Source organism: Cupressus sempervirens, chromosome 9 (assembly GCF_028749045.1).
Source record: "Cupressus sempervirens isolate cs-2001-9-10 chromosome 9, ASM2874904v1, whole genome shotgun sequence".
Lineage (NCBI taxonomy): Eukaryota > Viridiplantae > Streptophyta > Pinopsida > Cupressales > Cupressaceae > Cupressus > Cupressus sempervirens.
The window spans coordinates 368,384,678-368,400,011 of record NC_143126.1 but is presented as its reverse complement, the minus strand read 5'-3'; the positions used below and the strand labels follow the sequence as shown (position 1 = coordinate 368,400,011).

General features: G+C 34.9%; 1 protein-coding gene across 2 annotated transcripts in view; it reads right to left on the bottom strand.

The window, feature by feature from the left end:
- Positions 1 to 15,334, bottom strand: part of CSTF77 (Tetratricopeptide repeat (TPR)-like superfamily protein) — a 318,878-nt gene that overhangs the window by 228,615 nt on the left and 74,929 nt on the right. For both annotated transcript variants that reach the window (XM_089800149.1, XM_089800150.1), the window contains 4 exons: positions 12,981 to 13,121; positions 12,594 to 12,722; positions 6,897 to 6,943; positions 2,404 to 2,467 (listed from right to left, as the gene is read on the bottom strand). In XM_089800149.1, coding sequence (XP_089656275.1) covers positions 2,404 to 2,467; positions 6,897 to 6,943; positions 12,594 to 12,722; positions 12,981 to 13,121 — 381 coding nt within the window. The remainder of the gene's footprint in view (positions 1 to 2,403; positions 2,468 to 6,896; positions 6,944 to 12,593; positions 12,723 to 12,980; positions 13,122 to 15,334) is intronic.

Sequence of the window (15,334 nt, the reverse complement as noted above, 5' to 3'; positions counted from 1 at the left end):
AGCTACGAGTAGAGTTGGACAAGCTTAGAGCACGGATGTCTACTACACCAGGGACACGTCCTTCTTCCTAGTTGTGAACTTTGATGTAACTAAGGGATTAAGTTGTTCAATCATGTTCTGGAGTTTTTTGTCTCTATTTTGTCGTCCAGAGATGACTTTACTTTTTGGGGGGTATTATGTCGTTAAAATCTATAGTGTAGCCAACGGGTAGAATTGTATCTGAAAGGGCGTGTGACAGTTAAGTCACACCTTCAGGAAAGTATTTGTACATCGTCTATATGGACTATTGTGGCACCATAATCATTATCATTGTAAGCACTGTACTTGGAGTGCATATTGCATATATGAATAAAGTCAGTGTTCGAAGTTACATCTTAATTTACTGAATGCAATAAGTATCCTTTTACCCTGTACGATAAACAGGCATCGTATGTGAAGGATTTCTAGTTGACATTTGATCCTCTATTTATCGCTCCTTGTCATTGGCCAAGTATAGTCATAGCAATGTTTTGAATATTTCCATTATTCACTTGAGATATTGTACATGTGTATTATCTTACTCGTCTCCCTCAACCTACTGTTCATATGCTAGAAAACTTGTATTCTATCATCTTGTCTTCTAGAGCAACTAGTGGGCTAGCTTGCCAATGGTGCCCAAGTCAAAGTAAGTGAACCCACGAAGCTTGTGAGCCATGCCACCATAACACTTGGGTGGTTAGTATTGAAAAGGAGTCACAAATGAGTCATTAGCAGCCTCAAACTTCAAAGGGCACACCCTGGGTGGCAACTTCTCATCTTTTGCCTCCCTAGAGAAAAGGGTCGTAGATGAGTATTATAGGGTGTGGAATATCTATGAGCCACCATCTCTAGGTCTCACATTTCGATGTAATCTACCTTCAAAGATGGCTTTAAGGGTAGCAAATAGAGATAGTTGGCATTATCATGGAATAGGCAAAGCCTTCTCTACAACTTGAGGGTCTCAACATCTCTATAGCCATCGTGAAGCATCTCAACAACTCTTTAGCCGCAAGACAAAATGTCGTTATGCTCATGGCCATGGTCTTTGTATACCTCCTGCAACAGCACAAACTATAACAATACCTTTTTTTCCATGGACAATTCCCTACTACCAGCACAACCTAGTGATTTAAAGACTTCAGAAAACAATATCTAAATACAAATGTATAACCCCAAGGGGTATTTATCTTTTTTTTCCAAAGATTTGCCCTTTGGATCTTTGAATTACAAACCATCACAATAATATTCTATCAATTTTGATGTAACATGTACTATGTAAATCTTGCAAAAGAGATTTCAAACTCATCAAAATCTCAGTTATTTCAAAGCGGAACCCCAAACTCAAGCCCTTCTAACATCGAAATGCATTAAACTTTGCCCCGGCAGATTAGAAAGCTTCTCTAATTTGATCCGAAGATGTCATTTCATCCTTCAGATTCTAAATCCTTCATTTTGCCTCTAGAACGCGCTATCAAATATCCTTGACCTTGACCACTTAGCAACATCCTTCTTATGTGGCACCACTTGTCATCACTACATAGGTTTGACCGGGTGCAGACCATGTTTGAAATGCACAATTGTATAGCCCATTGGTCTACTAGCAAGTCCAACAATCTTGATTTAAGCTCATGGGAACACAAGGCCTTCAAGTTTCTGCAACTCATTTGACAAGCTCCATTGTCCTCTCGCAAAAAGTTGAGGTGACTACCTTCCTTCATAGTGCCAACACATGGGGACCCTACACTTTTGCACCTCTCGTTGCATCATTAGAAAAATCCGTGTGGAATGGTGAGGTCCAACTCATACCAAAAGTTTTTAAAATTCCGCCCTACACTTATGCAACATCTTGTAAATTGCCCTACACCAAACAGAAACCTGAGCCAACTCTTTCTTTGCACTATCAGGCTCATTTCGCATGCTAACTCGCTTCCCCATGCCAATTTTGTGTTCTTTCGAACAACTGCAGTCAAAAGTTGGAGCTCGTTGCACTTCCTTTTGCCCATTATACTTTATCATATCCCGCACTTTTGGAGACTGTTCCTATTGCTTAGAGATATCCCAAAAGGGAACCCGAGGACAAACAATATCCCGCAGAACATATGGCCCTTCTTCTTTGCACTATCTTTTGCAACTTTATCAGTGACCCTACAGGAACACGAGATATAGCTTACCTTCCAAAAGATACAACTACTTATAGACATGGAAGGTTGCAAATTTTCTATCTTCCTAAATGACTTAAGTAAACTAATGTCATCCTTAGCATATCTTTTTCTTGGGGTACATTGCATTTTCATCAAAAATATGTGCAAGGAATTATAAGTCTTAATACAACAACACACACACATAATGAATACTAGAGGATCAAAAACAATCTGTATTACGTACCTGTTCATATGTCAAGGTAACTCGACTTGCTGATGATATGCTATCTACCCTTTGGGGGTTTCCTCTAGCCATTCAAAAATTGTAGGCTAGTTTAGTTTCAAATTAATAACTTTATAATTACATCTATTTCTAAGGTTTATAGCATGAACGTATGCAAATAAGAAAAAAGCAGGGAACATTTCATTAACTTCAAACAAAAAAAGGCTACGATTGAAGACATTTTTAAATATTTCTTTAGAAATAGCAAATACATACTGGCCAAGAGATATCTAGCATTTTAAAGCTCCAAGTCCATATTTCCCAAAGTGAAATAACAATTTTTATATTTTATTTTATCAACAAAATTTTAAAATCTTCCTGTAATCAGATTGTACCCAATAGCAACAATTGGATAAACACATAAATTTCAGATAAGGCTCCACAAAGACATTCAGATTGTCCAGCTGCGTCAATTTTTCATTCAAAGCAGACAACATACATTGAATTGTTATTGAGCAAAACTGTGTTTGAAACAAAATATGGAGAATAATTAGCAATCTCGTGCACTTTAACCCACACTAACATCTACATTCACAAAAGACATGTTGGGGTTAAAAGTCCTATACTTGTTTCCTGTCTATCATGTTAATAAAGTTCTTATAACAGAAAATTCAAAACCAATTAATTATTTACATACCAGTAATTATCTACACTTACAGTTAACAGTCTCACCAAATGACCTGAAGCATATACACCTAATCATGAATGATTTGACACTCTCCAGAAGTGATATAATTGCAGAATACCAACAGACATGCACAATAAAAGGAATATTCCTCAGATAAGGCTCTCTTGTATTTCAAGGAAAGGATTATGAAAAAGCAGAACAATAAAATTGTGCTAGAAAATAACAAAATATCACTACGCAATATGAACAGTTTTATTTAGGGAAATTGTTAACAAAAAAATTGTTGATTGAAAATCTAGTGTGGCTAGCCTGTAAGTCTAGAAAATCTTCTATAGTAAAAACAATAAAAGTAGCTATTGATAATCTGACACAGAACAGCCAAAGCTGGTCAAGTAAACATAACAATAAGAGAGACTAGAGCCTTGCCCAAATAGTAAGCAATAAATAAATTAATCAAAAAGAAGTTTACATAAAAACATTAATCTAATGGAATTGCAAGACCTCAATCTAGGAAATTAATAATTGACACCCAAACAATCGGAAAAAAAGATCAAAAGAAACTTACAATGTGAGAATCTAAAGTAATTCCAACAAAGTAAGCTAAAAGGAAATAAATAAATAAAATAAAAAGCTTTTAAGAAAAAGAACATAAATCCCTCCATTAAATCTTAAGTCCAATGGACTTACAAGAATGAATAGAATTACAATTAATCTACAAGAATACAGTTCTGACATTTAGCAAGAAGTCATTTTAAGAGCGCATTGTAGGTAAAATTCTATAATCTCCATCCTTAACTGTAGGAAAGATAATTTCTTTTAAAAGATTGGTCATAATGTTTGTCAAAACCTAAGGAAGGGTTGATCCAAACAGAACTTTAAAGTCATATGCTAAGTTATTGGGTTCTCCTCTTGAGGGCCAATCTGGGTTTTGATGCGTCCTGAACCAGGTGCAATTCCAATTCACCCATTGGACAAGATCTTCAAAAATGAAATCATAGAGGTCAAGGATCAAAGCATTGTTCACCGCATTTATGGAAATTGGTTTCCTTCTAACATTGCCATATCATCCTATTGGCAGGATATGGTGAATACCCTTTGCAATACACCTCTTGCTAATGTTAGTCCCTGGCATGAAAAGGTGTGAACCACCTTATTGGAAAAGGAGAAAGCTTCAATATAGACATCATTGGGAGTAATCAAGGATACATGGCCCAAATAGGTGTCTCCATCATTTCTGACGGATGAAAAAATTGCAAAGATATACAATTGATTAATCTTGTGGCAGTTTTCCCTAAAGCGGCAATGTTTTTTTCAGTCAATGGATTGTAAGGAGCAAATAAAACATGAAAGTTTCATTGTCTGAGACATCATATCAAGTGTCTCACTTGTGCTTAAACTTGATTTCTATTCTCCAATCTGACTGTCATTTTTGTGTCTACAATTGGAGCTGGTTAGTGTTCTACTGAAAGTTTGATTGTAGCGTTCATTTGGAAAATATCATATTGTTGTTGGTTATTTTATATGTACTACTGAAAATAGAATCAAATAGGGATTCTGAGATTGTCTTCTGCTGATGATTTTACAGGCTAATTGTGTAAATAATTGCACGAGTTCAGTATGAAATCACGAGAATACTTGTGTGAGAGATTGGGGAAAACTATCTAACCGGGATATTATAGAAATGCAGTTGTAATTCAATTGTTCTCATCCTTAAGAAAAGTAAACTCAAGGCCTGTATGATCTTGAACTTATGTAACATAGTATACAAAAGCGTTCCTAAAGGTAATGGAAAAGTGTCTCAAATTCCTAATGTGTAAACACCACAAATGTTAAGAACATAAGAAGAGCAATATAGGAAGAGGGAAAAAAGCCTTCTTAATGAAGAAAAAGTCTTTCACATATTAAAGAATGCAAACCTTTACAAACCCTCCACTAAAGCAGTTGAAGAAAAGTAGGGATGGTAAAATAGCCCAAATTTCTAAGAAAAGTATAGAGAAACATATTAAGGAACGAGACAATAAAACATGAAAGTTTCATTGTCTGAGACATCATATCAAGTGTCTCACTTGTGCTTAAACTTGATTTCTATTCTCCAATCTGACTGTCATTTTTGTGTCTACAATTGGAGCTGGTTAGTGTTCTACTGAAAGTTTGATTGTAGCGTTCATTTGGAAAAATATCATATTGTTGTCGGTTATTTTATATGTACTACTGAAAATAGAATCAAATAGGGATTCTGAGATTGTCTTTTGCTGATGATTTTACAGGCTGATTGTGTAACTAATTGCACGAGTTCAGTATGAAATCATGAGAATACTTGTGTGAGAGATTGGGGAAAACTATCTAACTGGGATATTATACAAATGCGGTTGTAATTCAATTGTTCTCATCCTTAAGAAAAGTAAACTCCAGGCCTGTATGATCTTGAAATTATGTAACATAGTATACAAAAGCGTTCCTAAAGGTAATGGCAAAGTGTCTCAAATTCCTAATGTGTAAACACCACAAATGTTAAGAACATAAAAAGAGCAATATAGGAAGAGGGAAAAAAGCCTTCTTGATGAAGAAAAAGTCTTTCACATATTAAAGAATGCAAACCTTTACATAACCTCCACTAAAGCAGTTGAAGAAAAGTAGGGATGGTAAAATAGGGAAAATTTCTAAGAAAAGTATAGAGAAACATATTAAGGAACGAGAGGGAGACAGGACTTACATAGAGAACACAATATGCCAGCATTAAAAGCATGAGGACAAGTGCCTCTAGCAATTAAAAAATATCCCACAATTTGCTCACATCAAGTATAAAAAGTTGCTTATACTCTTTACATGGTGGCTGCAGATGTGGAGCGAATTAAATGTAACTCCAATTTTCCTTGAGGTGAACGTCAATCAATGACCAACAAATTACCATGGTATATAATTTATATTCTGAGTTACTTGATCATAGACATAATCTTTGGTGTTTATTTTCCTCGATTTGCTACTTCATAGATAGTTTATGTTAATTCTTACTGTGTTTAGTTAATATGTTAGATGAATGTATGGGAAAAACACATCATGAGTTGACAGTACATTTTGTACATGATGTCCTTTAATGCTGACCTTCTACTGTAAAAGTATTTTATGTTAATTCTTTCTATTATGTTAATTCATACTATTTTTAGTTAATATGTTAAACGACTGTATGTGAAAAACATAACATGAGTTGACAATACATCTTCGACAAACTTTCTGCTGTCCTTTGATGCTGACCTTCTACTGTAATGCAAGCCTATTGTAACAATTATTCAGACATTTGGAAATACCAAGTGCAAATTCAGGAGTATGAAATATGTCATACTAATCTTCTCATCAAACTGAAGCACATTAGCTGTTCCATTCAAATCCAATTATCAGATGAACAGGTTGAAAGAAATAAAAAATGTGAATCTACTAGGTTATCTGAACGCTCTCTGACTCATGACAACCTGCATATGCAAGCTTCCTTATATACTACAAAAGAAGACCCCCAAGACCATCCATCAAAAGCATACCCCCAACACCATTCTACTGTGCATATTTTCCAATTCTCGAGAGAGATTACCAAATCCTAATTTTCTGAAATACATAAATTTATCAAGGAATATGAAAGTTGATAAAATGCACACATTCAGTTTGCATAATTAAAAAGATAAAAGCACTTTCAGGTAAAAAAATTACTCAACTTAAAGTGAGCAATAACAATGTTGCATTATTATGGATATACCCAAATATACCTTCAAAAAGGCATTGTTTAATTAATAACTATTGATGTTTTCATTCAAAATTCTTAACCACATTAACTTACATTTCAAAAGCAAGAAGACGCCTCCATGCACTACACTGTTGCTCCTCCTGAAAACAATTACAACCAAAACAAACCACCTCTAATATCAGTACCACCTACAACTTTAAATGCAAGTTTGCAAAACAACCATAAGCCAAACAGACTTTCAAGATGTTATTCAGAGACCAGCTTTCAAAATAAATAACAGGAAATCAATTTAGAGTGTGTAAACGTTCTGTTTTATTTGAATGTCCATGTAACTCTTATTTAGATCATGCCTCACTCAGTTTGAAACTTCTACGTTACACCATTTTAGTGGTAGACATCAAAATAAAACTACTTTTACAATGATGAAATCAGTGAAGGCAAAAGAAAATCAGGATAAATAAGAGAATTGAATGGCAATGTGGTAAATATAATGGTTGCTTCAATTGATTTTGACCATCATTATTAAGGCCAAGCCAACAACTCAAGCTGAAGAAGCATGAGTGATATCGACTCCTCTAACCACAGCACAAGCATCCTAACAATATCTCCTCAACCCTGTGAAACCCTCAGCATGTAATGTGTTTCCTGTCAGTATCCAGAAGCAAAGAAACTATGTATAGTTTGTAAATCCTCACCTTGAATGTACATTGCTTTATTTTTGCCAATTTCCAGATTTAAAGAATCTTCAGGAATGCAAGAATTTAAACTAAAAGTTTTTTCAACTTTAACATTGTTATTGTCATCTCTAAGCGTTGCACCGTTGAATGAGTTCGAAAACTCAGTCACTTCAAGACACATGGAAATACTCTCATGTATGTGGGTTACCCAAAACTAGAGTAAATCTCCGGGTTCAAGGTTGGCTCCTATGAGATGTTTTCACCTATTTGCTCTTCAAACATAACTTAAAACGTGGGAGGGAAAGAGATAGAAGGATAACAGAATTAAAACTTAAGACTAAGGTGATGCACCAAACTTGAAATGAGATTGATATTCTTAACACAGTGAAACCTTCCTGAAACAGTTCAAATAGACACAATTCTGATGACAAATTACTCATTTTGCAAATGCAAAAAAACTGAAGGATTCTCACTTAGGACTCAAGATGAATCACAATAATGACAACAACTCAGTACCTTTCATACAACAAGATGAAAGTCAGAAAAGGTCTTCAAACAACTCTTCCATTTGAAGTTTCAAAGGGTGAGACAATAGCATTCCCATAATTGTGACAAAGCAATCTGTATGCAAACTATGAAGGATTCAAGAAGAAACCACAACAATAGCTCTCTTACAAAAAACTGGGAACCCTTAAAAATGATCCTAAAGCTCATACTTATGCATTTTACATCCAATTGCATCATAAATGCAAACAACAACCCCTTAGTCGAATTCAGCTTTTAAGGCCAACTTTGAGCCCCTCAAAAGTCAAAAAGGTAAAATGTACCCCAAAAGCCATGGCCTCATAATATCAACATAAAGACCCTTCTTAAATGTAGTCATGTCACTCCAAAAAGGCTCAAAAGTCTCTAAAATCAATAACTTCACTGACTTTTCAAATGTCATCAGTGTGACCTTTGGAACTTTGCCATAACTATGCAAAATATCCTTATGTGACTTTTTAAAGGTAAAATAAATATCTAGTTATTATATCACAATGGATACTTATATCAAATTAACAATATTTATTATATGGTTCATGATTTATTTTTATTTTTTTCTATTAGAGATAAAGTATCAACTTAATAAGTGATAAAAAAATTATTATATTATTTATATTTTATTATTATTATTTTTAACAAATATCAATTAGATTAATAATACTATTAAGTGGACTAGAAAACCATTTAATAACATTATTAAGTAATTGATATATACTAAAATAATAATATTAAAATATAAATATTATACTAAACACAGAAGTGATAAACTTTAATATTTATTTTACCTTTTTAAAAGCCTGGGTAAGGATCCTAAGGCATTACCAAAGTCTAAAACTTGGCATATAATTGAACGCCACATTTGGCATGAAAAAGGTGATCCACAGGTAAGAAATAAAGAGGCTTTGGAAAATAAACAACATTTTCCACACAGTAATAAAGCTTCAAAGGAAAAGAAAAAAAGGGTCATCCGAACCCTATAGAGAGGCCTTCATTGTGCATTTTGCTTTGCCTTCATCTGCTAGTCTGCCGCCACCAAGGAGGGTTTGAGCTGGAGGTTTCAGTAACTTTCTGGGCGCTTCTCTTGGCTCAAACAACATTTTCCATCATTCTTTCATTCTGATTTTTACTCTCCTCACGCTGGCTGCCAATGCTGAAAGGGAAATGGAGAACACTGGCAATTCCTGGGCTCAAACCTGAATATTTCTGGGCATTGTTTTTGCTGCTGAAGCTTCTGATATAATGTGATTTATCATTCATTTCTGTCATTTTCCCTAGCTGGGCAAGAGCAAGAGGACATGGAGCGGTTGTGTTGACGTTTTGAAGCCATTTTGTGGCTTGAATCTGGAGCCTTCTGGGCACATTTTGGCCTTCTTCTGCTTATAAATTAGTAAGCATTTATTGTCTTTCTTTTTTCAAAATTCTGGAAACTTTCATCAAAAAAAAATGAAAGATCTTTTCTATGCATGGACAATCTGAACGTTTTTCATAAAAATGGAGGAACAAGCTGTATTTTCCTGTGATGACTTCTCCTTCACAAAAAACTGCAAACTCTTGCAGAGATCTTGCTTATCTGCTGTCATTTTTTCACAAATCTGAAAGTCTTAAGCAGGGATCTTTTTAGAAGAAGAAAAGGCATTTCTTTGTCATAAAATCTGAGATTAATCTCATGGCTTCTGCTCTTTACCCCTGTAGATCTGGATTAAGAGAATGAACTCTACAGGTATATAAAATAAAAACCCTTCATGCTGCAATTTGGATTTTTTGGCACATTTGATCAAATGTGTGACTGCTTAAAGCATAAATATCAAAGAAAAAGATAATATATGCACACTATGAACTCACTGTTTGCTCTTTTAGCAGCAAGAGTTTTGCTTTGGAAAAGATTCTCTGTTACTAATAAAATGTTGCACTTCATGCTTTAAAGAATGAATCATACCTTTGATGGCATTGCATGCTTATGTGTACCAGCACTGTTAGAGCTTATGTAGCACACTCCATACTTGACATTTTTGGATTTCCCTTACTACTTGTGCATGATCATTAACAACCAGATAAATTGCCGATGCCTTCAAATGGAATTGGCTGTTGAATTTTCTCTATATTTCAATTGTTATAAGATTTCAATGCCTTGGTTATTTCAGATTGGTATTGACCATGATGCTCTTTTCATCTAGCTTTGATGCCTTATAAACTTGAACACAACCTTTGGAAACATATTGATGACGTTGCTCTGTTCATATATGTATGTTGATGCACTTGTCCTTGAGCTCCTTTTCATGACAGGGTACTTGATTCTAACCCCCAAGTACTTTTGTACCTTTTAGCAACATAGTCTTGTAACTTTGATCATGTTATGTGTCTTTACACTTGTATTATTTTCAGTTTGTCTGTTGACTATATGCTGATCCAATTATCTCTATTGATTGTATTCAATGTTATCCATATATACTGTTTATCATGCACCATTGAATACTACTGAATACTGATGCAACAACAAGATGCCTACTTGCTGATTTATGTTGGCATACTTGATCATTTCAAAATGTATTTATGTCTCCTGTTAACAAGCTGAGACATATGTTACCGCATATGAGACAAACTAGTTAGAGAGCAAATCAGAGTTTGGGTTTGGCAATGTGGATGCATGTGTGGGGTATAATGATGAGATAGGCTAGACATTGCTTGGATCAATTGGATCTAACCCATTCTTGTTTTCATTTTCAGGATTTGGCACTGGAGTGCAAAAAAATAGGAGCAGAAGGGCATCAAGAGCGTGCATGGTCAAAAGCGAGCGGCAACATCGCCAATCATTCAAGCAATGACTGGCCCCTATGACTCTTATGCCTTTTCTTTCTTATCACATATGTATTCATGTTTTCAAACTTAGAATTTGAATTTGTTACTTAGCTAGCTTCACAGCTTGTGTGAAACATTTGAACATATATGATCAATAAAGAATTACATTTTCAGAAAAGCTTGTAAAAACTCAGTTTCATGTAATGCTCTTTCTTCTTGAAAATGTAACTTTTCAGCTCTTTGGTTTACACAAAATCAAAGCTCTTGGACACAAAAATGCACCTTTGTATGTCGTAACTACAGTCTACCTAAATTCAGCCAGGGGCAAAAATTAATTTAACGGTTATATTTATTAGCAATTAAGTGTTAATTGGTAGTATGCAGAAGTGAATTAGAACAAACAGTTGGCCATCACTGGATACATGCAGACACACATGAAGTCAGTCAGAAGTTTGCAGGATTCAAAAAAGTACCTTTTAAATTATGAAGAATGCAAACAAATTTCCATACAAGTTATTGGCAATAAGCAGTGGGCACCACAATCATCAACCTTCTATGGAAATTAACTCTCCAACTACCTCTAGAATAACAGCAAGGCCTATAGTCTGTGTAATTTAGCATGTCTTCTTTCACAAATTACAGCTATATGGCTCAGAATTTTGTTTCCAAGTCCACGTCTAGAGTCATGCATCTACGGAGACTCATTAACTTGTACATTACTCTTTCCAAAAGATTATATATTATGACTGTCTAATATTAGATTTTATGTCATGGGGCAACCACCCCACCCCCACCCCAAGGGGCACTACCCCTTGACCCTATTGGGGGTGTTGTTTCCAAACCCCCAAGGAGTGCTGCCCTTGACTCCGTTGTGGGCATTTCCCCCAAACCCACATGAGGCCAAACCCTTCCTCAATACAGTCTCCACTCCTAAAACCCAATTACTTATTAAATCTGTCAAATAAAAAGTTTTCTTACAACAAGGGGCCGACAGGAAATGGGGATTTAACTCTTGAGTGTTCCTCCTTAGACATTGCACAACTTACCGAAAATCTCTTTAGATGGGGCAACTATATATGACATGGCTACTGGAAGTAGAATTATAACTCATTTAAATTTGAATTTGTTTGGTTTATTTTATGCAATGAATTCTACTTTTTATTTACATATAATGGAAATTAGTAATATGGTCAAGAATATGTGGGTTTTTGAAGGATATTTTTAAACATTTATATGTATAAAATGTGCAATAAAATCAGTGAGCTATTGCCAAGTTTTTCCTCATTTTTTACCAATTCTCAAGTTTTTTAAAATTTTGGGCCTGCCAAGTTATTGCGGAATCCAAGTATTTCAACTATGTGAACATCAATTATACAATTATATAGAATTTTTAGGGATTATTCAGCAAATTTTAATACGAAAAGTTGATAAAAATCAGCACAACCACCATCAACTGTGTACATAATATTAATGCTTTAACTAGCTCCAAAATAATGGCAAATCCCACTAGTTATTCCACACATTTCCATTTCTAGAATAACTGATTCTAGATTACTCACACTGTTGTTTCCAAGACCCGTCTACTTATACAAAGCTAATGAACCTATATCAACTTTTAACATAACATTTAATGATTTATGCAGTAAACAAGATATGTAATGTTCAGCAATTTTGCAAGCTAAAAAGATTTTGCATATCATGACCTCCAAAAGAAAGATAGCATATCACATTAAAAATAAAGCATTGACATATTATTCAAATGTGAAATACTTGCTTTTAAGGAGCCTGTAGGAGGCACAGCCAGCTTGTTCTCATCAATTTCCTCGCAGAGTTTTTTGCGTTCCTTGTAGACAGCCCTTGCACTGATGTACTTGGGTTGAAATTCAGACAGAAGACCCTTTGCCTGCAAAATATGTCGATGTATATTAAATACAACCAAAGCATCCTTTACTTGATTCTACGACATGGAATTGATAAACTCCCTACATTTCATAAACTTATAAAATAAAATTAACTTGTTGGAAAAACAAAACAGCTACAGATGAAACTACAAATGATGTGAAGGTTAAATTAGGAGACAGATGACTACACAGATATCATTATAGATGCATTATAGATGTGCATGTTTAATAAGAAACAATGAGTGGAAGAGTTACTAAACCAAAGCACGGCTAACAGCATTTTCAAAGCTCTCGTAGTCCTTCCAAAGTTGTTCCACATGATGTGTTGGTATAAGTATAGCTGTTTGATAAGCTTTGCGCATTGTAGTCATACGCTGTGATTCCTCCTGCAAGGTTGCAGCCTACCATGCAAGCACAATAAAAATAGCTCTCGTGAATACCACATAGCAGCCAACCTCTACACAGAAAATCTAAGTAGTTACTTCTTCTTGAGATGCTTATGTATTAATAAAATTATCGTCTATAGCACAAATACATATTCAACAATTTAAAACATGTATCAAAACTAACAAATGCACAGTGGTGAATTACAGAAGTAACAAACAAATTTAGAATCCTGGAATAAAGCAACAAAAATACATTCAAATGAGATTTGTTTCACTCTATCTGATAACTAACAGAGGTAAAACTTGTCAACAATAAATTTCTATCAATCTCCATCTGTGGAATTGCTATCAATCTCCATCTGTGGAAGTAGCAGTTAAAAATCTACTTGGAGATAATTGATAACAGCCAATGTTTTCCAATATCACCCTGCTTTCTAAGGAAGATGACCACAAGAAAAGTGTAAAAGGAAGCTTTGAGGAAGCAAATATAGGTTAAGAAAAAACTCTTTTCTAAAATTAAAGAAAATAAATGTTTATCTAAAATAACTAATATATGTTAGTAGGAAACAAGTAAGAGGGTGAGCAATAACAAAATGAGTACACAAAAGGAGTATTGCTCCTCGACAAAGAACAACAAAAATAAGGAATAAATAAAGGAGCCATGCCCAATTGAAAAGGGATTGAAAAGATGGATGACTTAATTCCTGTAGATAAAAAAATCCCCTTGAATTCATGGCTTGGATCGCTAGGGCATTGGGGGCACCTTTAATGCCCCTAACAAGGAAACCTGAGAAGAACAAGAAAATGATAAAATTTCTAACCCAAAGCCCTATCAAGAGACAATGTATCCCGCAAAAACTAAATAGAAACCAAGCACCATCATAGGTAGTGCTTGTTACATCCCAAATTTTTGCTTGACTAAATTATCATTGCAACCGTTAGGGACTTCAAACGAAATTGAGTTGTTTGGTCAAATTGTTATTTATTTTTGACTTCATGTGAAAATAAAGTGATAGTTGTTTGTTATGCTTTCAAGTGAAATTCAAATGTTGGTTAATCGTTATGTTTCATGAGAAATTGAAATAATGGTTTTCGTTGAGATATTATATGAATGGCTAGTGGTCTAACTAATATGATTATTTTATTTTGATTAAACCACTTGGATATATGTTATTACCTTTTTAAACTTCTTTTGCAAGAATGCGATGAAGGGGGGAATCATTGCCAAAAAAGGAAAGGGTGTGTGTCAATCTCCTACCATTGAGCTAATAGGTATAGAACCTAAACCACCTTGGTCAAGGGAAATCAGACTAGGCAAGCAAGAGTATACCAAGTGATCACCATGAGCTAAACCATGAGTGTTTATCCCAAGTAATATCGGTGATCTTGAGACTCAACTCCAAAGAACTCCTAGAGAATTTGAGGTGGGGGAAAAGGTTTTCCTAAAAGTTTTTAAACCACAAAAAAGTGCTATCAAATTTGGTAGAAATGCCAAGTTGGCCCCAAGATATGTGGGAGCCTTTAAAGTGTTGGAAGTTGTAAACCCTATAGCCTACGAAATTGCTCTACCTCCAGCACTTGCTCGGATGCATAATGTGTTTCATGTATATTAAAAATAACAATTACATAAGATCTGTCATAATGTCTTAGAATTGTCAATTTAGAACACAAAATAATAGTATCATAACAAATTTCTTTTCTTTTCAGAAAAGATGAGGAAAATTCTGGAATATTTCATCATAATCTTCCCAAGTAGCATTTTCTTCAGCATATTGGTCCCACTGGACCTTGCATTGGGTTATATTCCAATTTCGTAAGCCTAGCTTACGTACCTCAAGTATTCTAAGTGGTTGTGTTCAAAGTAATGAGACTCTGACTCGGTAAGGGCAATTCAACTTGTGACCCAGCTCGAATTCGGTCATGACTCAGCAGTGACTCGGCGAGTCAGGGTATATTAATAGAAAAACCTTTGAGAAATAGTAAATATTTGATCGCTTGGCAGGTCAGGGTCACAAGTCATTTTGACCTGGCAAGGGTAACTTGACTTGCAGACCCGGGTGAGTAGCGTGACTCGTGGCAAATCTCGTTACTATGGTTTTCTTACCACCCCGATTGGATCTTGTACATACGAGAAATTCCAACCAACAATATGCTCAACATTGGCTATATATTTCTTAAAACAAGACACATGAAACGCATTATGCATTCGAGCAAGAGATGGAGGTGGA